General features: G+C 40.6%; 3 protein-coding genes across 5 annotated transcripts in view; all 3 read left to right on the top strand.

Moving 5' to 3' along the window:
- Positions 1 to 4,080: 4,080 nt before the first annotated feature.
- LOC117148208 lies at positions 4,081 to 4,847 on the top strand. Its single transcript, XM_033315498.1, has 2 exons — positions 4,081 to 4,212; positions 4,268 to 4,847. The coding sequence occupies exons 1-2, from the start codon at positions 4,165 to 4,167 to the stop codon at positions 4,604 to 4,606; spliced, it is 387 nt and encodes a 128-aa protein (XP_033171389.1). The 5' UTR covers positions 4,081 to 4,164; the 3' UTR covers positions 4,607 to 4,847.
- Positions 4,848 to 7,059: 2,212 nt separating this feature from the next.
- Positions 7,060 to 8,001, top strand: LOC117147134. The gene is made up of 3 exons (XM_033313915.1): positions 7,060 to 7,274; positions 7,435 to 7,692; positions 7,748 to 8,001. The coding sequence occupies exons 1-3, from the start codon at positions 7,117 to 7,119 to the stop codon at positions 7,770 to 7,772; spliced, it is 441 nt and encodes a 146-aa protein (XP_033169806.1). The 5' UTR covers positions 7,060 to 7,116; the 3' UTR covers positions 7,773 to 8,001.
- Positions 8,002 to 9,364: 1,363 nt separating this feature from the next.
- The window catches only part of LOC117150367, a 31,482-nt gene continuing 13,931 nt past the window's right edge, over positions 9,365 to 26,915 (top strand). Inside the window, exons 1-2 of one of the 3 annotated variants that reach the window (XM_033317227.1) lie at positions 9,365 to 9,440; positions 11,147 to 11,662. The gene's annotated coding sequence lies outside the window, so the exon portion shown is untranslated. Of the gene's footprint in view, positions 9,641 to 11,146; positions 11,663 to 26,915 lie in introns of all 3 variants that reach the window. The other 2 variants (XM_033317228.1, XM_033317226.1) reach the window with 2 other exon arrangements.

A 26,915-nucleotide genomic window follows, 5' to 3' on the forward strand; every position in this document is an offset into this window, starting at 1 on the left:
CCATCTGCCATGATAGTACTCAACCCGACATCTGCTCCGGGCTTCGTTTTGGACCTGTGTCGCCGCTTTCTGGGCCACTTCAGAATTCACGGGGCCGCCAAGGTGAGCCGGAAAAAGTTATAGGGTGCCAAAGGCCGTAAAAGATGCAATCAAAATCAAACTGATTTGTCTCCGGGGAGCGATGCCAACTTTTATATTTACGAGCGGGACCAAGACTCAGCTCACAACGAGACGAAGATGGAATACACTCGGAGTTCATTGTTCGTTGCGGGCATAAATGAATATCTGAGCAGATTGGCAGACATTCATTAGGGACACGGTGTTTTTGAGCGTTTTTGAAAATGAACTATAAAATACTTGGCAAATCTTGTTAATTTCAAAAATTTTCTCGAATATTGGTAAATATTGTTTTGATCTCGCATCTGTCATACCCTTCCTTGAGGCTATAAAAGTGGTTTTACCTATTTTGATGGCTGCATTTAAATTGCACTGCCAGTCAGGCTGGGAACGATTCTTAAACTGGGACTGGGCCAGAAAAGATGTCCTGCCAACTGGACGCTTTAATTAGATAGTCGCAGTTGTGTGAACATCCAACCCAAGTTGCCGGCTGAATGTGGAGGAGGAAGCTGGAGCTGAAACTGAAACTGGAGCTCTAGCTGGAGCTGGAGCTGGTTACCGAATCTGGAGCTTCCTCCCTGCAATGGCCGCTTGTCGCGAGTCATGAAATTTATGCGCTAAAATTGCATAATTGGGCAACGCACACACACAGACACAGAACAACGCAGACGGTGGAAACTTTGCACATAAATTCTGGAAGTCAAGGTAACGGCGAAAAGTTTTTGACCAGACCCCACCCCGAACTCAAGTTGAAGTCCCTGGGGCCCTATCAAATTAAACACTTTCTGGTGTTGGGGCGTCTACTTATCGAAGGGAGAACCCGCAGATGCACAGATACGCGGACACAAAGATCCATGTGCTCAGATGGAAGATGCACAATTCAAAGCACACACGATTCGATTTTAATTTCCTGTTTCGGCTTGTTCTCCCTCAAAAAAAAGCCCCTTGAATTCGTCCAATCCCATACAGTCGGTTGCCATTTCATTGCCTCTCTTGGAATTTGCAAATAGGAGTTTCCATGGGTGGATAAACTTCCCATCATTTTTTTTTTTTGTTGCTGTCCTGTTGTTATTTTTTCCTATGACATTCTAAGTGAATTTTTTGTGCCGACTCCCTAATAGTTTTTCATTGCAAACTTTATTTAGTGCTCCTCGGTGGGATTGTCCCCCACGTTTTCCCACCCTCAGCTTTCACTACATTTTTCGTTCGCCAATTTTTGAACATTTTTGCTATGAATTTGAATGCCATCTCATGCAGTATGTGTGTTTTGTCTGGTGGTGTTTTTATGAAGATAAAAAGCTCAACGATAGTCTGGCCAAATGTCCGTTGGCTTATATGCGACTACCACTCTGTGGCTAATGGGGCTGATGGCCTAGAACCCATTTGAGCCCAGCCGGCAGGGAGCCCAGCCAGAAACGGCGTAAATTGGGGCGAAAGGTGGAGCTCTGTTTTGCTGTTGGCTGCAATAATTGTTTATTGGCAGCAATGGATTTGAATTGTTATCGATTGCAGCTGGAAAACAATTATAAATGACCAAGTGTGAATTCCGGGGGTCAAACTTATGCATAGCAATGTGCAAAGATTGTGTATTGTGCCACTGATAAATATACATTTTTGATATTGTTTGTCTATATCGCCTTTTGTATGCATTTTGAATGCAGCCATTCATGCGAGCCAAGTTAGCTTGAAAATCCAATGTAGGCTGCACAAGAAGAATTAGATCTTGATGTATTATATTCCCTGAATTTGATAGAGCTCTATAAGCTGAACAACTTTGCGGACAGCCACACAACTTTATTTCCTTGAAAACCAATAATAATTCAAAAAGCCTCAACATATGTGTATGTGCTGACATGAGAAGTATACACATTCCTCTGGAATTGCCTTCGAAATAAACCTATTAGTATAAGAAATTCACTTTGCAGCTCTCAACTTCTTCGACATGACAATGGAATTTTCAGCATTTAAAATGGCTTAGCCGTTTACACTGACTATTCCGTAAAACTTTTTATTTTAAGCTGACTTTGCAGCACAATTGGCCAACTTGACGGTCCGCCGAAGGATTTAAGTTCGTCCGGCGCCTGACGAGATGCTGCCAAAATGCAAAACAAATACAACAAGACTGAAGTAGAACGAAATCAGAGTGAAGGACTTTTCGGTGAAGGGAAATGAGCGTGGGCAAACAAATCCTGTCGCATAATTTTTGGCAAGAACGTGAAATTAATTATGCGCAGGAAGAAAAGCGGCAGGCGAATGAGCACCAGCAGCGGAAAAGGGCTAACACAAAGGACCTCGAGTAACATCCTGGCCAAGTCGCGTCAGCTGCCAACAATTTTCCTGGCGCCCAATAGGAGCCGCCGGAGTGGGCAGCATTCGGTCTGAAGCATCCGAGGATTATGTTAAATTTAGCGGTGACGATGACACACAAGACACTTGGCAAAAGGTTCTCACACAATGGCCGCAATAATTGCGCGGAATTGGGAATGCCTGGTAAGTGGCGAGGATGGCAAGGGGGAAGGTGGAGTGGCAGCGGTACAGCAGAAGGTGGCCATTAATTGTGCAAAGTCAGTGCGGCTGAAAAAGTCAAAGTCAGTGCCAAGCAGTAGACGCCGCTTGCCAAAAGACACTCAGGCAAAAGTGTGTGTCTCAGAAAATAAATTTTAACTTATATTTATTTAATCATATTTTTTCGGGAAAAAAAATATTTTATATATATTTCTCACATTTCTTGTTCTTTGAAAACTTGTTACCAAATACGGTAAGTAATCTGCCGCTCTAGCTTTAGAAAATAATAAAAAGAATATATAATTATATTATTTTAAAGTGTCAATAATTATGTTTAATTTTTTTAAGCAAATAATAATAGCAAAATCAAAAATAGTTCATTTTTTGAAATATTGAATGAATACATAAATATTTATTTTAAAAAGAAAAACATTAAAACTTTTGTTTTGAGTGCATGACAGACAAAATGGAGTTGAAATAAAAGGACGATGCAAGAGAATAAAATGCTCTCAACGAGGTCCTTCTCCTCCTTTACCATTTTGGTGTCCTCCACCTCTCTATTTCGGTATGCCATAAATTTGATGCTATTTTTATTGTCATTTCCATGGCAAGGCAGAATGTTTGTTTAATTTTAAATGCCGACCAAAGGACTTCCCTGTCCTTTCGGAAAACCCTAACAATTAAATACAATTTCGTAAGTCCCGAAAAGTGCGTCGTTGTCACAGCAAGGAAATATACAAGAGAGCGGCATAGAACAGGGCGCAGTAGATATACATAAATCATGCACAGTTCTCGAATGCTTCGCTTCTATTTATCAAGCTCAGCGGAATTCTATGTGGAGGATAATTTAAAATAGGTGGCGGCGAAACCCGGAAATGTAATCTTTGCAAACGTGCATGGAAGTTTGTTTTTGAGCAGCATTTTACTTACTTTAATTTCTTAATTTCCCGCGATTTACCAAGCCACATCGCATTAGAGTGGCATCGAAGGCTTTTAGTCGTGAGCGGGGGAGACAGCATTTCCGTTTGCGGCTGGCCAAATATTTGCATTAAATTTGGCCAAGTGGCAACGTTTATTCTGCTATTATACATTTTTTCTGTTCTGCCCCTTTGCTTGCTTTCAATTGCGTTTTTTACCCCCTTTTTTGTGCCACGGCACTTGATTTTCTCATTCTCTATTTCCTCTTCATTTTTCTTCACTCTGCGAGTGTGTGGGGATATTTTTTTAGTTGAACAACAATTTCTTTGTTTGCTCTGTGCTTTCGTGGCGAGTTAATTTCGTATTTCCGCTCATTTAACTGCATTTCCCCCTGCCTTCCATCTCCATCTACCCGGTTGCCATGGGCCGGCTCAAAGTGCCGTGAAGTTGTTTTGGCCGCAGGAAGTTCATTTGTAGAACAGGCAACAGAAGCGAAAGTCATATGAATTTCCAGAGAAGAGCCGGCTATGAAGTGCCACTCGGAAGAAGTAAAAAAGAGTTTAACTTCAGTGTATACACAAAAACAATTCAACAGGAAAATATATATATATTTAATAAGTCCAAATGGAATCCGCCGTACGAAAGCGCAGAATTTCCTTTCTGCAGAACAATGTGAGTGAATATTTCAGGAAAATTCATCCGCCAAAACTAATCATAAACTTTTTAGAGACATGCCGATAAACGGACACGCAACTTGTCAACAATATCACCTCCCAGCACTCTAGTTCAAACAGTAAAGAAACCCGTCAAGAAGTTCTCTTCGGATTTAGCCAATCTTCCACCGGTTCCCGCAATCGATGCTTTTCAACGAGGCTACCAAGTAGAATCGATATTGGACATGGTACAAAACACCCACAAGGAGCAATTCCTCTACATAAAGTTTACGGGACTCATTGAACCCGAGTTGGTTCCTTTGGAACTGGCCTTGCAGCATGTTCCCCACCTGCTTTCTGATTTCTACAAGGAATACGTCCAGGCCTGGCAGAAAATGGAACAGCAAGAATGATGTATCACCTTAAAATTGAAGAGAGAAATTAAACTCAATTAATGGAGTATGAGAAGTGCGAAACTGCCTCACATTTATGACGCATCCTTTTCTGCAGTCTCGCGTCGAGTTTTAAATAATTTTATGCCTATTTGGCTCGAACAGCTCGCAAAATTTCACACCTCAGCCATCAAAAGTTGGGGCAGACGTGCGTGCCAGAAGTTTTTGCCATCCGCAAATAAAGGATAGAGAAAATGTTTAAGCAGGGGTGTAGAGATCACTTTTTTGATGGGGGTTGTTGGTTTGTTTATGCTTTAATTATTTTATGTGGTAAAACCTGAATTTTGAATTTGAGAAACATATTTTATTTTCCTATTCAAATAGACTATTTTAACTTATCACATTCTTTTGAAAATTGCAATTTAAAATTCATTTTTTCTTTAATTTTTTTATTTTGTCCTTAAGCCCCCATTATTCCGCTCCCCTGAATAGACTCATAAAAATTATATGTCAAGCGCAAAATCTCGGGCAAAGCGAGTTGGCGAGAAAAATTGCTTAAAGATGCAAGATACAAAAAGCTGAATGAAATTTTCGAAGAGAAAGGCAAAGCGATTCTAAAAGCAAGGATGCGAATGTAAAATGCATGTGCAGTGGATGCGGATCTGAAGGAAAGTGCGAACGTGAATTTAAAATGATGTGCATGCGAGGAATTCGATTATTTAATATGAGAATTTGATTCAGCATCTCTGCTGCGAGTTCGGAGTCTTTGGCAGCAGGTGCACTTCCCCCTTCATGGAGACTTTACGACGACCAACTGTGCATCTGGGCATCTGCATCTGCATTTTTATGTGTGGGTGCGCAGTATATTTGTTTAACTTATGTGTGTCGGATTCCGTTCATTGCACGTACTACCCCCTTTTACCCGCCACTTTCACTGCCCTTTCACCCTTTCACCTAAGATGGCATAACATAGCTTTGCCTTTCGCCGCCCCTGTTGCAAGCCAGCTGTTGACTTTTATTGTGGCTTGACATTAATTTGTTAAGTGCACCATGGCTGCCTGCCCCCGAAGTTGATGCTGCCACGCCCCCAGAAAACCTTGTAACAGCCAACTGGGGACGAGAGAAACATGAAGGTGAGAAACTTGACTGTCGGCAACATCTTTGCACTGAGCTATAAGATTCTCAAAATTGTAAATTAAATGGTGGCTAAAGCAATTAAAGCACTTAAACTGAATAATTTCAATAAACAAAAATACTTTTATATGGCCACAAATAAATTTTTATTTTATAATTTTTATCGACTGATTGCGTTTATTGCAAAAAAATATTATTTTTTTGTTCCCTGTGCCTTTGCTCAACCCTGTCAAGGTTAACCGAAGTTTTTGACATGGGTTCCAGTCTCGGAATTGGAGCAGGACTTGCGGTCAGAAGCCCCAGTGTCGTTGTTTTTAATTATGTCCAATGCACTGTGAAAATGCTTAAAAATGCAAATTATGCGCCGCAAAATGCACCGGCTGCAAAATGCTACCCCATAATTTATGAGCCACATGAAGACCACGACTATCCCCGACCGTCGTGCGTTCATTTTCTGCATCACTTCCGTTTCCGCCAATTCCCCTCGACGGCCATCGCATTATGTTGTTGAACATTCGGCTTGGTGTCATCGACGACCCGATGTCGACTGTTGATACAAGGCGTCTGATATGGGTAATCACGGGAATAAATACACTCCCGGCCAAGACTTTATAGTGCACACGTGACTGGGGATAATAAATTAGATGATGGGATTCAAGTTTTTAAGATGCACACTCATAACTACTTAAATCGTCAGATTGCTCTCGGATTACATTTTTTATTAGGATAAATATTCATATTAATTAAAAAATTTAAAATTTTTTGTTTCCTGAAGAAATTAAGCTTTTGAAGTAATAAATTTCTCATAGCGAAATTAGTCTGTAATGCTACTGGCGCCGATGTATCTACACACCACCTAATCGTAACAGCAACTCGCACACATTCATGCATGGACACTCGTAGTCGGATGAACACAATATTTGTTTAATTAGCTCGTATTAATGCCGTTGCAAGTGCAAATAGAGGTGGCAGATCATTATGGGAGACGCCAAAGAGCCAATCAGCCATTGTTATTGGCCATTGTAGTCGGGTTGGCCACTAAACACACTGGAAATCACCGCCCACACCGCCCCTTCTCATTTCGACTCCTGTGCATTTCCACCGATGACCCACTATTCGATTTTCATTTTCATCGCCTATTGATTCAGAAATCATTCGCCTCTGCCCGCAACAAATCCGCTTGTGAATTCAATTGTGGCGCTTATAATATTGTGCAACGACTGCCAGCACCACGCTGGCAGTTTAATGATGTGATTTCTGTTTTTGTGCACTGGGGATTATGGCGAGCTGGGCTCAAAGGTTGAAAGGAATTCACTCTGAGAAACATTTCAGATCGCTCAGCAAACTTCGTTCGCATTGTTACTCACTTTTCCGACACGCACACAATCAGAGTCAAAATGGCCTGCAAAAAGAAAACCAAACTGTGGGAACCAATGACCAAGGATGAATTGAAGTCCACCACACAGGCGATGCTCGAGGAGGGCGCCAGGGGTTTAAGGACGATTTCTACGCAGCAGAAAAAGCTGGTCAACTTTCAGTCGTTCAATATGGATGAGTGAGTGGAAAATTATGCTGTTTAGGGATATAAAGGGTATATCGGGAAAATGCGAGCAGTAAGAAGAGCAGCTTAAGGTCTTTTACTTCGATACCCGAACTATATATTGGGATTGTGGATTGCTTATGAACATGTGATCTTTTACTTTACTTTTTCGCAGTCCCCGTTACGGTATTTCCCTAGTCGAGGACAACATGGAACCCCCCATGTTGTCGAGCTACACAAGGCAATACTCCCAGCCGTATCCAAATCGTTGTAAGCCCTTTGTTGTAAAGACGGAAACACCAGATCCCATATTCAATCGAAAACCGAAAAACGATTTTGAGTTTACCACAGGACTGGATTTTAAGTTTCTCGATGATCACATGCACAATCTTTCCGAATCACGCAAGAAAGTCAACTTCTTCCGGCAACTGAGGTGAGATATCTAATCTTAATCGGTTGCAATATTAAAAATTTCTTGTATTACAAAGGAATCAATCATTTCTTCAGTATTGACAAGGGCTACAATTGTTCGGGCTAAAATTACAAAACCAAAACTTTTAATTTGTAACAATTTGACTCCATCATCGGAAAAGTCACGCAACGTGGCTCCTATTTTAAGAGCTTTCAATTGTGCCATGATTATAAATTACCCCTCATTATGTTCCGGGAAAAATGTGTCAATTGCATTTTCCATTACCCCTTCGTTTTCGATAGAAATCAATTAATTTTGCATAAATAAACTTGATTGTCAGCGTGGTCAGGGGAGAGCCATGTGCTCGACTATTATTAGGTTATAGCCGGTACACTTTTCTTGGAAAAATAGCAAGCAAATTGCAATTAATAATGCAGAAGGCAGCAAGCCAAGTCCGATACTCGGCCATTGCTGCGATATTCGCCGCGGGCACTGGCATTGCTGCCAATTTGCATAAATGCTAGAAGAGCTCTCCCGTTGGCCAGTGGGATGTCGGGCATGAGGGTGGTGTCAAACTAATGGCAGTCTATGACAGGGATCTGATTTATTATGCACGGTAATTAGTTTGGCCTCCTTAGTGTCCGAATGGAAGCCAATAAACCAGGCTGACATGCCGCTGCATTGATTTTGCCCCGAGGAAAGCGCGCATAAGCGATGGATTTCCTTCTACCGTCCAGCACCGCAAGCATCGCCCCAATGGAGTGGCCAAAACATAACAATCTCCGGCAGACAGGAGTATGAAAGTCGGTATGAATGTTCCGAAGTGTCAGCCTGCGGAGGAAGGAGCTGTTGCCTGCGCATTGTGACTCCACGGGGCATGCAAAGGACACGCTGTCCTTGCGGTGAAGCTGTTCAACTTTTTTGGAAAATTGAAAGGAGGGCATGTAATATTAAATCATTTTCATATATGTATGTTGTACATAGATTTTTATTGATTTTTATATTTTTAATTAATAATTGACTAGCATTACTTACTTAAATTGAATTACCTTAGCAAGCAAGATTGAATAACCTTACCTTTATTCTTAAATAGCTTGAACCATTTCAAGCAATAGAGGAAATATGGTAAATCCAACTAATATAATATTCCCAAGAAAGTAAAGGTCTATCTATGCTTAGCCCAATAATCTGAAAAGCTGCAGGTAACTTGTTTGACACTAGAGTGACTCTGAAAACCAACCCGTGTTCTTATAAAAAATCAGGTTTTTGCGACGGTAAGTGAATTGGTCTTATCATCAGTTTTGGCGCAAACAAAAACCAGCTTGCTTGCTTGACATTTTGGCACATTCCTGCCAGACGCCTGCCCACATTCGTCAGCCCGAAGGACAAGTCAGCTGGCAAGGATATGGAGCGGGGCAGCAGTCTGGATGCCGATAAGACCTGTCCCCCACCGAACACCACTGATAAGAGCCAACATTCACCACAGCACATGGGTCCTTACACCAACGAGTAATGCAGAAAGCCACCACACTCCAATCACCAACGAAAGCCGGCTCTCTCATGTGCGACTGCGTTGCCCTCTCTCGGGTTATCCTTCGGCTCTGATAAGACCCTGCTTCGGGCGATGGCCGACGACCAGTTCGGGTCACCTGCTGGCGTAGCTCGTTGCCCAAAGTCAGTTTACTCGGGAGCGCGGCGGAGTTCGTTTAGCAGCGGGCCAACGGTGCGGATACTTGACTTGGACCAGAGCTGCCAACTGAATGTGTGAGGTGCCAGTGACGACGAGGACGAGTGCTAATCTCGACAATCGGGCTGTGTTATTTAGCAGGCAAGCGGCAGTCCCACCGCAGATCAAAAGTTTCCAAACACCCAAAAGTGCCAATGCAAAGACGGCTCAAACAGAAATTAAAAAAAGAAATAAAAATACATATATGAAACCCAGTCAGAGCTCATGTGTGCGCGTGCATGTGTAATTAATTTTTGGCATTTAAATTGGCCGACACCGGGGCTTTAAATCAATTTGACAAATTTGCATTTTTCTGGTGGGCGCAAAAAAGGGAAGCCCGAGCAAGGGCAATTTCATTTACAAATTACAAATTGATGTGGCGCCCGTGGAAGGGCCCGAAAAACAGCAGCAATCAAGGATCGTCAAAGGGGGATTGAGGAGAAAGGACAACGAGGGAGGCCTGCCAAATGTCCTTACGGCGTTTCCTTTATTCCCTTTTCGAAATCGTTTGTCTGATAGGCAGCAACGTGTTTAGCTCGGAGGATTAAGTGGATTACGGGGGTCGTCTTAAGGATTAGTTCTTGGAAATGTGCATGCTATCAATTGACGGGTATCCTTGAGGAGTCAATTTTTAAATCAGCACCAAGCCCCGAATCTTAATGCTTAATAAGTGGATCCTATACGAAGACGATGTATTTATTTTCCTCATATCGAATTGCTATAAAAGAAGAGAAAATTATTTTTAGTCACTTTTTTAAATCAATACATTTCATTTCAAAACGGAAAAACGCATTTTTATTTTTTTATTTCTACCTTAAATATGTTTTTATTAATATGTCATTTCATTTGTTTTTTGTGTCTATCTTAATGGCCTTAATAAAAATACTGAAATCATTATTTCCCTTTTCCTTCTTTAAATATCTTAAAGAGCATGTAACCTCTGTAACTTCTTTATTACCTTGGAGGAATTAATGTTATATACAAACTTGCCGGCATTAAAAATTTCATAACTGATTAAAATACTTTAACTCGCATATTTCAACCCATTTCTCATTTTACTTGCTTTATGTGGTGCAAAGAAATCTCGCATTTACACTACAACAACGAAAGCTGAGAAGGGGAAAATGGAAAATCGGGGAAAGCTGAGTGGCAGCAAGGAGTAATAATAATAATAGGAACAAAATAAAAGGAATGAGCCAAAGAAAAATGTCTGAAACGTGCCTCGTATGCAAATATTTGCAAAACGCAGACTAATAAGTGGAAGAAAAGACAGGCGACAAAAGTGGCCGGGGACAATGGGCCACGTCAGGAAGGAGAAACTCGACGAATGTCTAGGTGTCAATGTGCCGGTGGCAAGTTTTGTACCCCTCTTCATTTTTCAAAAATTCCCCCAGGGTGTTTGGTGCATATGAAAAATACGCTACTTTTTTTCATAAATTAAAGAATCATTTCTCCCCCATTTATAACAATAACAGAAGTCTGTCGACAACCTCGACACTCCTAAAAAATTCTCATGTGCTCTCGCCCTCAAATGGGAAAAATGAAATAAATTTCATTGCATAATTCATGGGGCATCGGGGAGCAGGGGCAAGACAGCCGCTTGCCATTTTGTATGGTCATAAATCTTTTGGCATATGGGCTGCCATTTCGCATCATCATCAGCAGCGAGAAAGAAATGCGAAATCCGTAAAAAGCACACATGGAAAATATTTTAAAAATTAAATTTTTATTGTTCTTCCTTATCGTTAGCCAAATGCCCATAAACAATTCATCAAAAAGCGAGCAAGCAAACGAAAACAAACAACAGATATTGTTTACAATTGCCTAAAAGGGCAAGAGACAACCAAATAAAATAGTTTGCAAATTCATTCCATGACAAGTGTCTAAAACAATAAGCACAAAACGTTTTATAACTCCCTCCCTCTCTATCACAAAATACAAACAATGAACGGCAACGGCAGCAACACCAAGTGCAGCAGCAGCAACAACACGGCGGCAGCATCAACATCGTCAGCAGCAGCAGGTTCAGTCAGTCGGTCATCAACGAAAACAACAATGCTGACTACATCTATGTTCTATGGCTAATACAAAAGCTACAAACAACAAATCGCCAACAACAACTAAGCCAAAAGTTCGCCAAAGCATTTGATGCTAAAAAAACAACAAGAAAACCTACACAAACAGCAGCAGCAGCCACATCAACATTGGCAACACTTTTACGAGTTGCAAACTACCTTGTACAACGAATTTTTATTATTGCACAAGGTAAGCCCTGGCCTTTTGCTACATTTTATTTAGAGTTCACTGTAGGGGGCGGCAAATTGATGTCCTTGGTCACCTTTGGCTGGCAAATCGAGCAGCAAAATTTAATAGTAGTTGCTCCATTTTTCAGGGGTTGACAGAACCTGACCTATCGCAATTTCAGATGAGTTGACCGTGCACAGAACTTTGTTCTTTTCTACAAACAGTTTGTCAGAAGCAAAGGGGCGAATACCTGCAACCAAAATTACAATAAAGTAAAATTACTCATTTTCAAAAAGTTTTTTTTTACACGAGCAGTTTTTAAGTGCGAAAAATATAAAATATTTAAATATTAAGCATGCTTTTCTTATTTGTTACCTTCAAGTCCTGATTAAATGATGCCCACAATTAACTATGACATATGGCTTTTGTTTGCCAAGCTGTGGGAAAAAGTTTCTTACTTTCTACCATTTCCAAGGGAAAACTGATAGATAATAATTAAAGTATGTGCCCTCAAAACCATAATCCAAAGGCCAACCCTGACTTGCCAACCTCCTTATAATGTGACCCAAAACTTGTGGCCAAGGAAAGTGCTTTCACCGCACTTTATATATTGGCCGAGGCAATTCACTCGCTCGCAGCTCAATTAGCCCCCTTATCAGGCAGTCTGTAGTTGGGATCCGGGCAAATCCACGTAATTAAATGCAAGCCACATGCTTGGCTGACTAACCCACATCCTGCAGCAGCAGCCACAACCGCCATCACATTCCGCATTCCCCTCGAACCGAAGCACTTGTCCGACATACATCATCTCGCAGGCGGCGGAAAATCGAAAGAAAAACGCTGACAGGCGAGCGAGTGGAAAAAGTTGTTCAAGCTAGCAGTGAAAATGCCGTTCAGCTGCCGCATGGCAATCCCCTTTTAATTTTTCATGGCTGCCTCGCTCAAAGTCAAAGCAAACACGAGCACGAACTAAAAGTCGGAGGGCTATGAAATGCATATGCATATACTGTAAGTCATACTTAACCCATCGCAAACACATTTCCCGGCACTCAACTTGGATTTTGACTTTGCTCATCTTTCATCTCGTGTCCAAAATTCAAAATTCCCATACGCTGAGCGTGAAAAATGGCTCGAGATGGGCAAGAGCATCCACGCTCCCCGTCTCCGCTGACCTGCCAGCCGATCAAATATTTGCATAGTAAATGGTTTTTATTATTAACTGTGTAAACCTCCATCTAAGAGGCTCCATCTTCGCAGCTGCTTTCTGTTTTTCGCTGGTGTCCAATTTTCATAAAAAACGCCGTAACAAAGTTGTTAAAATATTTGCCAAACTCCGTTTAAGTGGGCTGCTTAGCCTGTGTTGGCTGGTCAGCAGTTGCCCATCCGGCGTATACGTTATACACAGGAATCAATTAAATCATCTGCATGCTTTTAATTAAAATTCTCGTTGAGTTACATAATTGAGTCAGCCCATTTATTCCAGAGCTTTCTTTGGGTATGTTCGTTTTATACGACAGATAAATAATATTCAAACATATGTGCTAGAAACTGCTTAATGAAGTTTCATCATAAAAACTTACAAAAGTTCAAGATGAATGACCGTAGATATTTTTTTGTTTTTTAACTTTAAACTCGTGTTAGACAACCTTAAACTCTTAAATGTTTAAGCTTTGTTTTTCTTTTAAATATAATTAATATAAAAAAGCATTTGACAACAGTGGTGCGTATAATTTTGCGTATCAGAAATTAAAACAGCAACTTAAATTTTTATAATTATTGGATGCTAGGTAGCTCAGAGTCGTTAAGATCTTTTTGAACCCATCAAAGTTAACACGCTTGTGCCCACTTTTATGCCATGCCCCTTGTGGCCAGCCGTTTTCATTTTTCCCCATTTCTGATCCCCACCAACACTCACGTAAATAAAGCGCGAAATTTAAAGCTTGAATCTCATTAAAATGGTTTTATTGCCAAGGCAAATGGCGGCGGAGAAAGGGTCGCAATGGTTGGGGAGGGATGCGAGATGCTTCCAATTCGTTACACATTTATTTTTCACCCATCCATAGTTTCATTCCAATGGAGTCGACGCTGCGGGTGTCAATTTCATTGCACGCTGCTCACTTTGAAGTTGGCCAAAAGGGGAAGAGATTGTGGTTGGGTGGAGTGGGTTTGGGTTGTGCAGGGGCTTGAAGTCGAGGGAGATACAGTTGCCTTAGCACAATTGAAATCGATAGCAGAAGAGTGAAAAACTACGGGGCGTGTTGGGAAAACCGCTCAAACTCAATTTGGAACCTTCCATATATTTGCGCTCGTCCTTTTTTGGTTACCCATTTTCCGGAGGAGGGGCGAACCAATAATTTTCATTCCAACTTGGCATTTTTTGGCGGCTGCCAGACGCAGCACAAGCAGATGACTTCTTGCCTGCTTCGGGAGGGGATTTTCCAAAGGCTTTCCAGCTGCCTTCGAGAGAAAAAACCGTTTAAGTGGAAAATTACTCTAAAATAGACACAAAATGCTATTTGTGGATGACTGGCCAACTGGCAGCAGGGGGCATTTATTTCTCATGGTGAATGGAACGGAAAAGTGCGGTAAATGGGTGAGAATATTCCGACCTGTTCCTGACGTCATGAACTGGTCGTTGTGCCAGCCAATGCACTTGGGTTGAATGGGTTTGGCTAAGTGGAGTGGAATCGATGGAACACATGCGGCAGTCAATAAAGACGTTTGGGGATAATTCGAAGCTTGCCTTTCGTAAACGAGAATAAGTGAATTTACCGAAAAATATTATTATTATATTTCGGATATAGGCGTATTACACAGGATCAATTTAAAAACTAAATATTTCAAGCTTAGTCTGCAGCTCTATGATATGCTTCTCTAGTGAAAATATATTTTCAAAATTTTGATGTAAATGGTACGTAGGTTTATCCCACTTCCATCTCCAACCCAGTTGGATACATTTAATCGGCGTTCTTTTGGCAGCTCTTCGACAAATATTTTTGTACGTTTTTCCATTTCTTACATATATACTCGCATCAAGAAGAGCCCATTAAAGCATCATTCAGCCAGTGACAGCCTCGTTTCGTTTCCTCGATTTTTCCACTTGACAGTTCATTTTGCAGTGAGTGACATCAGCGGAAAACAAATGGCAGAAATAAAGAAATGCCCAGATGCAGATTTTAAAGGGCCATAAAAAATGCAGCAGATCCAAAATAGTTCAAGCAGAAGTGGTATGCGATGAGCCATTTAATTGTTTTGGGAGTAGCAGTGGAGAATACAAGTTAGAGTAAAGTGCAATTTTTGTGTTGACACTTGTCTGTAGTGAAAAGAGAAGGCAGAGTGCAGCTGCAACAATCAAAAGTAAATACAAATAACAAGTTTTGTGAGGCAGCCACTTATGCATGCCCCATGTCCCATGTCCTGCGTCCCAGACAAGATGCGACAATGAAAGAGACGGCAGCTGTGAAGGAGACTGAGACGGCAGACTGGGCTCAAAACAACAAGGCAGACAGACCGTGACTGCACATATGAAAGTTGAGGGGCAACGGAGCCGGTGCAGAAGCATGAGCAGGCTCATCATCATCCTCATTATCTGCAGCCGAGCAAAACAAATCCTTATGCCACTACATATCCTTGTGCGCTTGTCTATGTCCTGGCTTATGACCCCTCATTCGTCCTTCGTTCATTCTATCTTCCTGGCAAGGGGACAATGCGATTCTTCTGCACTTTTTCCTCTGCTCGCTCGTTTGTAAGTAAAATCCTTTTGGCTCAGCATTTGTATGCCCATCATAAAAAGGACAACAGACGAGAATGCAACCCCCCGCCCACCTCTTGGTCTGCCCACAGTTCCACCATTCTGAGTAGTTATTTAGGTAAATATGAATACGTGCATGTCTCTGCGAAATGCAAAATAAACCCGAAATGCACTTCCGCCTTAATGCGTTTTGTTTTGGACAAGGGACAAGCCGAAATGGATATTAGTTTGGTTGATCCCGGGAAGCCCTGGTAATGCCAATCCCCCCATAATTGCGTGCTATGACCCCATAAACCCAGGTCCGGATCCCGGATCGGGGGGCAAAATGTGAGAAATTGCTGCAAGTTGGCAGCTTTTACGGCACGTACCCGACTGCTGCTCCCAATTTCCGCCAGAAATATAGCACCAGCAGAAGTTCGCCTGGAAATGCAGTCTCGGGCATTGCAATATGAATGACACTCACCATACGGAAATGATTTCGCAAAGCTGTGGGAATTGGACGCCAAATGGATGCTCGTGGGTTCCCAATGGCAGGCGTATCTGTTTAATTAGCCATTTTAGCTATTATTGGATTGATATTTGTTGCTTTGCATTGGCTATTTGTGGCCTTATTTTTTTTAGTCAAAAATCCATTTCATATGCTTATATAAATCTTATCTCATATTTGAAGACTGCTAAATGTGCATAATTCAAAACTAACTCGGCTATAACAGCACTCACTTTAGTCGACATTTATGTCAGCTGGTGTTTACGTCAAGTGCCCCTTAATTTTGAAGCTTTCCCACCTCGTCAATTCTATTAAATCTCCCGCAAGTTGATCAATGACATGTCCCGGCTGCATAATCAAGTTAACTTCTGCCAGGCCCGTTTTCATTGCGAGCACCTGCAAAATGGTATCCAGATGGGGCAGGGATGTTCTTCTGACTAACTACGTTTCGGAGTCACATTCGCACACCAACTCACTTCTTGCTCGACTAATTCAGGTTGGTCGTGCGTGTTTTAGTTTCTGTGTCAACGTTTCGTCGTAATTTTCCCTATCTAACCGCATCAAGTGTGTGTGTGTGTGTGTGCGTTTTATGGGGGTATCCTGCGTCCTACATCCTGGCATTTTGCTCATCGCTCTCATTTCGCCGCTTCATTCCGGGCGTAGAGTCTGCTCGGTTCTACCAATTAAGTAAAAAATATAAAACGCTGTCAAGGACAAACAAATGTGCATTTTAATTAAATTTTTAGCTTGAGCGCGTGCCATTTCTTGCCACTCATTTTTGCTGGCTCCTTTGCATCCCTTCCTTCTTCTCGGGCCATTTAAAAATTTGCGAAAATGCGTTTTGCATGCAATGGCAAAGGGAATATCAAGTATACGCCGTGCAGCCTGTCATAAATCACTTTGCCCGAAATGCTACCAAAATTGTGCGTCTGCTAGATGGCCGCTGGGCGTGGCCTAATGTAACACTAACTGTAACTGTGCCAAATGCCCAAGCACTAAATAAAATGGCTACGTGCAAAGTTTTTGTCCAAAAGCAGCAGATGTAGCAGCAAGTAGCAAAAACAAAAAGAAGCGAAATAACAAGCAACCGGCAGAACAAACGGTAGCGAAAACAAACAAATGGAAACGAAAATATAAGCAACTTGCCATGGAGTGAAATTCCATTTCCCAGCCAAGGAGTGGAGTGGCGTGAAGTGATAAAGCGTGCCGAGTAAGAGATACATATTAATTGCTCTTCTGCCACAGGAGCACCAACAACTCTGTCTGTTTTTGTGTTGAAATGCTAAACAGCAAAACTCGTGTTTGTTGCTGTCGCTGGGAAATCAGAAAGCAAGCAGAGCAGGAAAAGCGGTGGAAACTCGAGCAGAAGCTCGGAAGAGGAGACAAGACCAGATGGCTGTCAAGGATCGTAGTTTCAATGCTACCGACTTGAGCTTCATCTGAACATACGACCGATTAGAATAAAACATAATTCATGATATATTTAAAAGTCAAAAATGTTGAAAAGTTGTGCTTTAATGGAAAATGTAAAGAAATTAACCCTTGCTCTTTTTGATCATGTTAGAATTTTTTGTACACATTTTGATAAGAACATATATTTTGATAAAAATCGGGCTTCTGTACGATAAAGGTAATATAAAGATAGTCGGAAAATTAATAAAAAATATTATATAAGAAATCATAGTTTCGTCTTTTGATCATAAAGTGTTATAATTCGTAATAAACCAATATTATTTATAATACAGCCCAATGGCCTTCTCTCAAGATTATATTAATACACGTTTCTGCTTAAGGCAAACTTCTGGCTGCTAATTTACGCAGCCCCAAAGTTGACCCAAGATGCCTGATTTAACCAGTAATCCCTTGCCGAGATTCCGCGCTCCTCATTTGGCCTTATTCAAGTCGGGCTCTTTGTCGCATCAAATTCAATTCGCCTCAATCAAAACTTATCCCTTTCATGGCTGCCACAAAGCATTTGCTTTCGCCCTAACACTTGGGGCAACTCGCTCCATTGGCCATGTCATTTGCAATTGCATCATTGCGGAAGGAGTCATTCTAGTCCTGTCGTGCTTGGGCTTCTCCCTTGGCGTCTCTATCGCTGCAACGTTGTCTTGTTGAATTATAGCACGCTACGCACTTAATCATTTGCGTTTTCCCAGCCACATCCGAAAAGTTTTTGCATGTCTTGGGTTTAGTCCTATGCTAAGTTGTTGCTGGCAGGATTGCTCGGCAACCGGAGCAACCGCAAGGGAGCAGGACGCGAATGTTGTCCTAGTCAGAGTCTTAGTTTTAGTTTTGGTTATTTGTGTGCGTGTTGCGAGTCCTTGTCAAAAGTAAGCAAGTGTCGCGGCGGTTATCTGCCATCTTCTTCCCACAATTTCGAAGACTGGGACTCCCCCAGTTTTCGTAGTTTTCCGTTTGGTAGGTCAACATTTCACAGCGCCAGCAACCACAATGAGCCACTTGAGGAAAGTTTACGAAAAACGAAAACGAATTTAACTAAGAACTTTTGACGTTTGGCGACTGCAACCGCAGAAAACATTTTCACTCGGGGGAGAGTCAATAGAACGGGTTTAGACAAAAACCAACCGAGCTGCGTGGGAAATTTACACTAAGCGCTTCATGTGTTGGCCATGGGTAATCTTGTGGAAGTGTGTATCTTCTTTGGCCAAAACTTTTATGGATATACACTTTTAAATGGCAATGAACAGTTTTTTCCGTCATTATGAAAAGTATTTGGGCATATAATTCCAAGTTATTTCATTGGTAGATTAGTTGTTTGTTCCGAAATATTTATTTAGTTCTTAAATTTATTTTATTTTAGTTAAGTTTATTATTAGTTCCAGTTTAGACTTGACTGTTTAAGTTGGGCATAGTTCCAGTGTAGAGCGGACTGTTTTAGTTGGGCATACGTGTCGTATGATTAATATTAAAGTTTTCACCCGAGTGCGAATTAAGCTCGGCCAGTGAAAGTCGGAAAACATAAGTTTTTGTGCGGCAGTGAGCGGAGGAAAAGCAGACGGCAGTCAAAGACACGCAAAAGGTTGCCCCAGTATGGACAGAGGGAAAACAACAAATGGCGGTAGAGGCGGGGAAATGTTGCCGACTGTTGGCAGCGTTTAAATCAGATAAACACTCTTTGCTTTTCCTTCGTGTTGTTGCTGATGTTTTTCTTGGTATTGCGTTGTTTTTTTATGCGGGTATGTGTTGTTTGGGGGCGTTTTTTGGGCCGAGGGTGTGCCAATCTCTGGCTGGTGTTACAAAGCTGCAGGCGGCAACTTAATTTCTCCTCATTTTTGCTGCTGGCAAAAAAAAATCCATAATAAATAAGACATTTGCTGTATTTATTGTTATTGTTGTTTTCTTGCTGTTGCTGCTGCAGATTTTTTTTATCCCAGCCCTCCAAAAATCTCAAGTTTGGCGGAAGCCCTTTACTCCCCAAAGAGCTTTCTTTTTTATGGATGTGGGGTTTCTTTTTTGCTTGTGTAAGCTTATTAATTCATAAGCTTAGTTCTTTGTTTAACAATTTTTCATACATCATGAGTTTTCACGTTGACGGAATGCCGGAAAAATTCGAGAAGGGGAAAGCACTGATGATAATGCGATTGCGAATTGATTACAGCTGAGTTCATTCGACGAATGGAATGGGAATATCCTTTTGAACGGAAAACAAATACATTTTATAGACGTTGACTTTGTTTATTCATTTAGGAACTTATTACATTTTCCAGATTTTTAAATAGCTTAACATTAATACAAATAAATTTGGCTAGAAAGGGGGAATGAGGTGTTCAAAATTAAATATTTGGCTGAATAGAAATTTCCTATTATCCTGAAGAATACTTAAGGGTGTCTTAGATGTATCCATACGTTTAATAACCTAGCAGACACGCATTTATCAGACGACACATTCCATCACGAAACAATCATCGAACGTCAAGATATTGAAGGACATCTATCAAACGAGATTTTACAACATCCGTCACTATACGTTGCTCAGATACAAAGATACTATTGCTGCCAGGGTCGCCAATCGACTTTTTCGGCTTTTCCACAATCGCATTTCCTGATTTCAGACTTTCAACTCACTGCGCTCACTCAATTGCAAACCATATTTCAATTTTATTTTATTATCACAGAACAAAGCGGATACAGCGATATCCTTTACTTTTATTGTATTATAATGCAGACCGATGGGCGTTCACAAGGCTTCGTCCTTAAAACCGTTGCCGTTTGCCATCCCTCCCCTTGCCTACGCATACACTATGGTCCAAGGATCTGAATATGGCTTTTTGGGCCAAGTTATTGATAGTTATGACACGCCCCCACACACAGATGGCGGCCCACTTTTTGATTTGACCACAATTCACATTTTTTCGTCGCTCTTTCTCTTTCTTTTGCCAATATTCCTCTCGGTCTCGCTCGGCAATACAAAAATTTTGCATAATTTATTAGGAATATTTAATAAAAAATGCCACAAGGCAAACACTGATGACCAGGGCGAGGGGAAATTCGGGCGGTAGTCAGTTGGCAAACTTTACGCTTCGTTAGCCTCTGTTTCATAGCCCCATCTCTCTTGCCCCTTTTGCGTGCCACATTTATGCTTTGTTTTTTTTTTTACAACACCGACACACACACCCACACACACACACTTACATTCGCCTGCATTTGCAATGTAGATTCACTTTTGTGAATTTATGGTGGAAAAACTCACACGACAATGCAAACTGGAAAAGGAAAGAAGCTCTGAAAGCTCGCCTTTCAAGTACACTCCTAAAAAATGTGGAATAGTAATAAATTAGCGCTAGTAGTGTTGTATTGCATTGTTTTTGTTTATGCGGCTCAATTGAAATGTTTGGTTAGATACTTTCAAAAAGTCTTTATTATATGGGTATTTCTGGAAGTTTATTAATTTCGTTTAACGAACTTTATTTATTTGATGAAAGTTTTCAAATATTTGTATTCCTTTAATATGAACATGAACATATCTTCTGTCATAAAAATGTCAATTGCAACCCATACAGTTAGTCAGCCTTACTTAAATTTAACTTCCCGAATTGATCTCCCCAGCATTCTCCATAGTTGATTCGCAATCGATTTCACTGCGTTGGTAAAAGGTTAACCCTTACTATTCGCCGCACCCCTCCGCAATCTGCGTGTGTGCAGTGCTCTTAACATAAATCATTGCCAACGAGTCGGTACATAGTTGGCGGGGGAAAAATCCTTTCGCATTGATTTGATTTCGAATAGTTGAAGCATGAAGTGACAGCTGAAATATCGCTTTACATGCGCCGCCAACGATGACGAGATGCTTGAATCGCTGCGATGGCAGTCATCGGGAAAGGGAAATGGAATGGGTTTGTAATGCTGACAACCCAACGTCCCTCTGATTAGTCAGTCAGCATTGCACCTATGTATATGTCTCACTCAACACGCCCACACTCGAATTTCCCCATCGCTTGCGCAATCAACTGACATTGCATAGTCGATCATTCCGCTCTGAACTTGACATTCTCCACTTGGCAGCTGCAATTTGTTTCAATCGCATTTAGTTTTCTGGATGATTCAATCGCATATTTGCATCTTGAAAAATTTAAAACTTTTAAATGCCACTGTTTTGGTTTTAACGATGGTATGTGTTCTCTGGTCTGGAGTCCCCATGAAAGCGTAAAAAAACTCAAACCCTTAGAAGAACAATAAAGCTTATCCCCCACGGCCTTCTAATTCTTATCTGGTCATCCCTTCTAATTTCCTGATGCGTGCCTTGTCTCCCACAAAACCTAAGGGTCGGCTAGGGGGCACTCATTAAACCCTCCTGCGGGTATCCTTTATCCTGACCCGGAAATCAGCACGTTCTACCCGGCAAAAACAACTGCTGTTAGGCAGTTAAAGCATATTTTCGTGGGCAACAAATCAAGCATGAAAAGTGTATTAAACGCCGCCTTTTTTCGGGTCTTTAAAAATGTTTCGCTGCGTACTTGCTTGGGCTTCTGGGGCATTAAGACCTCGTTTGTCTTGCTCGATTCCGTCATGCCCTTCTAGGCTTTTTGGCAGCTGCCCTGCAAATTGGACAAGTAAATGGGGCCAGGAGCAGGCTCCACCAACAAATTGGGTATCGGCTAAAAAGAATTGAGTGCAAAAAAATGTTTGAAATTCTAATCTTTTAGTTCACGCCTGACTGCATCGCACAAGCACACGTACGCAGGCACGGCCTATGCGAACCTATAAAAATATACACAAAATATGACTAAAAGTTATCAGAACAGTTGGCATTGACTAAGTGAAACGAGCTAAATAAAATCCGAACTTTGTAATTTAATTGAAATATTTATATTTCAAAACATTCGCTCTGAAAGGCAACATAAAATTGAGTTTTAGAAAATAAACTACTGTATTACTTAGTTGATTTCTACTGTAAAAATCTTTCTCTGCCCAAAAAATCTTTGATAGTGTTTCCCTATGTTTGTGTGCACAGACACGTGCTAAAGCCAAATATTTTGCTAGTCAATATATAACAAAAAATATTTTTTCGGGCTTGCGTACTGTAAAGATGAATGAACAGGCAAAATAAACGGGAATAAAGAGGGTAAAAATAAGCAGAAGAGAAAAAGGGATATATGTAAAATGGAATGAACGAGCAAACCCGTAAAAAAACGAGAAAGAATTAAAACCAAAAGTCGTTGGGCTGAAAAAGGGGGCGGGTGGCGCAAAAGGATATGGCTAGGAGCAGAGCAGAGCAAAGCTATCTGCATCCTACTCACACCTTCTGTTCACACTTTTTGCACTGCATTTTGTTTTAAAACAAATACATTTCACGCCGAGACAAACTAACAAACATTAATCAAAAGTTTGCGGCTCGGTCTGAAGGTTGCCTGAGAAAATGGCCAGTAAAATCGGGAAATGGCAAACAGGGGAGCGGAAAAGCGGAAAGGGAAGTCCAGTGGTCAGTTGCCCAGCTGTTTGGACGGCCTCGGCCTTTTCTATATTAAAGTCCTCACCGCATGACGGGGCACTATTTTCAGGCTTTTAGATACAATGGCCAAAGGTCAGATTCTAATATGGAGCAAACGGGGATGCGATGGGATGGATTCTGCTGGGAACCGAAACTAGGCCGACAGGTGCGGCGGCAGGTGAGCAGGTGGCACTCGCTTTGCTTACGTGGCAATTTGGGACTTGACCTTTGTCCTCGGCAACTTTTTCTGGTCCGTTCTGTGCAGGCATCTCTGGATTTCATTGGACAGGCTGCATCGAAAACTTCCATAAAAGTTATAGGAATTTATTGAAAATTGCAGTCGACACATAAATTAAAATGGAATTCTTCAAAAAATAGTTAACAATTAAAACAATTTATTATGAATTCTAATCATTTGGATATGTAAATATTTTAAACAATTTCTTAATTTATAACAGATAAATAAATAGTTCTTTATAACAAGATACTCTCTTTTAAAGCTTTAAAATATATGATGTCTGATAATGAAGCACAGCTACTAAAAAAAAAAATGAACACATGCATTGCCATAAAGTCGTTTCCATTGTTTTGCTATTCCCTTTCCAAGGTGAGAGTATTTCATCCGTTTTCTCTGTAATCAGCGTCATGTTGGAAATGCATTTCTCTCTTTTGTGCAATGCCATGCATATTTAAAAGCCCGTCCACACACACACGCAGGCATTTGTAAAACTGTTTGATTGTCCTGGCTAAAGCTGCAGGCTCTAGAATCCTGCCAATCCTGAACAGCTCTGTGTGCGTGGCACGTGTAAAGCAAAATTTTGTCCTTGACTTTGCCCCTTCTCCCTTTCTTTTGGGGAGTTTTGTTTAATTGCTAACACACTCCCGCACACACGAATGAAATTCCTAATGAATGCAAATGAATGGCGGACTATGGCAGCAACAACAAACTACTAAAAAGTATTTATTATGCGCAAAAAAAATTATTTTCATCACAACATAAGTGGGTTAAAACGAAAGCCTAGGACAGGGGCATGTGTATATATGTATTCCTCTGTTTGCATATTTGCCCGTGTTGGTATTTGCTTGCACATTTAATTTAAATATTTAATTATAATTTCGAGCGCGGATTGATTCAGACAATTAAAAATAGCGGTCTCAGCAAAGTAAGTTTAATTTGGAAATGGTCGTTCGGGTTAGTTTTCTAATTTGAAGTCATTAGCAAGGAATGTAGATGGTAAGAACCTGATAGTAAGTTAGATATCATATGTAGACTAGAAAGTGCATAAACAATAATAAATTAGTTTGTAAGTGCCAAATTATGAGTTCAACGAAGAACATCTTTAATGACATTTAAATAAAAGATCAAGATAAAGGCAAAAATTCACTTTATACTAAAAACTAAACCAATTGTTACGCTTAACTATTTTGCCGAATTTTAAGTTGGTTTAATTGATGACTTGCAATTAGTAGCAAAAATGAAACACACATTTTGAAATTTTGTTCATTTAATGTCTTAAATGAATTTTTAATTTGCAGATAGATAGATTTAATTACTGCAGCTTTCAACCTTCCCGGAATTTGGGCAAGTTTTTCTTTTCTGGTTATTTAAATAAATACCAGAAATTGCGTGCCCTGCCTCTGAATTCATAATTTTTTTGTGTGCAATTAAATCTGATCCCAGGGTGTGTGTATTTGCTTGGCCATAAACATGATTAAAAATTGTTGGATGCCTATCCGCAGTTTAAATTAAACATCCCAGCCCGCAATGGCCACAAAAACAACAGCAACATCACAAAGCACCTTGTGGCGGTCTACATGTGTGTGTGTGTGTGTTTGCCAGTATGTGTGCGTGTGTGTGGACGGCGTATGTGTGTGTAGCTTTGGTCCTGTTTGCATAAGTAGGCAAGCTAAAATGCTCCGTTTCGTTTCGTTTCGCTTTTGTTTTATTTGCATTGTTCTGGGCTGCCAGGACTTTGTGGAAGGAGTTTATTTGCTCTTCGGCTTTTATGCGCGCAAATTGTTTACTCTTTTTAGTGGCTTCTATTGTGCCAGAAAACAACGGGCTAGGATAATGATTGCCAAATGCTCTGCAGGCTTGGCTCGATTTTTCAGGATTTTAACTGCTACTAAAGGCGATACCTCGGAACGTATTTATTACTTTTTTATTTTAATCTTTAATATTTGACTTTTGCAATGCATTCTTGGAAAGATAGAATTCGTGAAACACAGTCCTTAATCTGCGCTCTTATTTGTATAAAGTGAACAAGTAGGCATTATTTTTTTTTAATGTATGAGAGCATATCACTTAAATAAGATGAATATAATGTCATATCAATATAGACAAATATTTATAGTCTTATGTAGAATAATTCCACACTGTTGCACTAAATCAATAATTATCATTAAAATCACGTAGGCAGCCAATTTAGTTTTATTTGTTGAATTTATCAGTGAAGTATTTGCATTTATTGTTATACCTTTAGCATAATTGCGGTATTCTTAGACAAATATAACTGATTGTTAAATAGGCATAAATCTTAGTTTGAATAAACACTTAATATGTTGCTATAAAATTTAATAAAGAACCATCTCATTCTATTGAATAGAGTGGTGGGCATATTTTTGACCAAAAGCACCTAAGGTCAAATCAATATTATGGGCTTAGCATTGAAAACCAAATCCAACTTTAACTGTGAAAAGTGGCCTATTCGCATGCCCATTAAGACCCATCCCCACCACCAAATATGGTAACAATGCATTCGCCCACTTCACCACCTCATCCGTCGAGGCTTTTTGGACGCTCATGAGCAAAGAAAAAGCACTTAGCACCGCTGCTACTCTCCGCTGCATAATGGCGCATAAGCGGCCACGCCTTCCGCCCCCTCATCATGCACTGCACACACACACATATGCAGATGCTAGAAAATGGAGGAGGAACAACACACTCGCCTTAGTGTTGCATTCGCCGGTTGATGTTTGGCTAGGAAAAGCAAAAGTGCATACAAATGCGTTTCGTGTGTAGCCCCAAACTGCATTCGCTTTTTATGGTAATGCAAGGGGTTGTGGGTGGAAAATCCGATTGGCGCTGCTTGGCATTGGGACTTGGCTGTGACTTTTATTGGCTTCTTAGGGAACTCGGAAAATGGAAACCTGGCGAGCTTTAGTCTTTGCCACAAAGGGATTCACTGTTAGCGTTAGTTTACTGCATTCGGATAAGACGTCTATAGAATTGGAATCTGCGATTGATATACATTGATATATCAATTGCTTTTTTTTTATCAACTTCTGCTAAGCAATTGATATACATTGATATATCAATTGCTCAGCAAAAGTTGATAAAATTAATATTTAATTAATTCCAAAACTTAGTCATTCTTATATTAATTATTAAGTGAGTTGTGCAGATTGTGAAGATATTTACTTAAAAGCACAAATCTTATTAGTGCCGTTGAAAAGTTGATTTCTTTTAATAGAAGTTCTCATTCAATTAGGATATATTTATTGAATAAAACGGAAAACAAATTCCAATAACTTTCGAAGTTCCCTCGGAAAATGAATTACAGCTCGAGTAAAAACTTTTCTTTGCCCATCGAACAGCTGTTGACCTTCGCCTTTCAGGTCTTCTTCGGGAAAGGCCTCCACTTGACCGAAAGTTGGACCATTATGGCAAATGCACAAACACAAAAGCGAAAGTGGAGCACAGATGTGGGGACGAGTACATTCACACACGCAAATATATGTGTATGTAAACGGAAAATACAGATACCCACATATCGATGCTGATGGCCAGCCTGCTTTTAACTTTTGTAAGTCGTCTTTGGCATTTTTGATCCACTGACCCGAATGCCGGTCCATACATATTCTCGTGCATGTATATTGATATATGAATAGGTAGAATATATGGCAGTATGCATATACATATTTGATGACCAAATGCTTTTCAATAACAATACAACGCCAGCAACATTCAGGCACATAGCGCACAAAAGCCAACAACAAAGGCAAATAAACGTTATATATGTACATACACACATGAGGAAGAGTGGCATGGAAATCGGGGTGGTTGGGAAAATGGTGTAGGGGT

Source organism: Drosophila mauritiana, chromosome 2L, assembly GCF_004382145.1.
Source record: "Drosophila mauritiana strain mau12 chromosome 2L, ASM438214v1, whole genome shotgun sequence".
NCBI lineage: Eukaryota > Metazoa > Arthropoda > Insecta > Diptera > Drosophilidae > Drosophila > Drosophila mauritiana.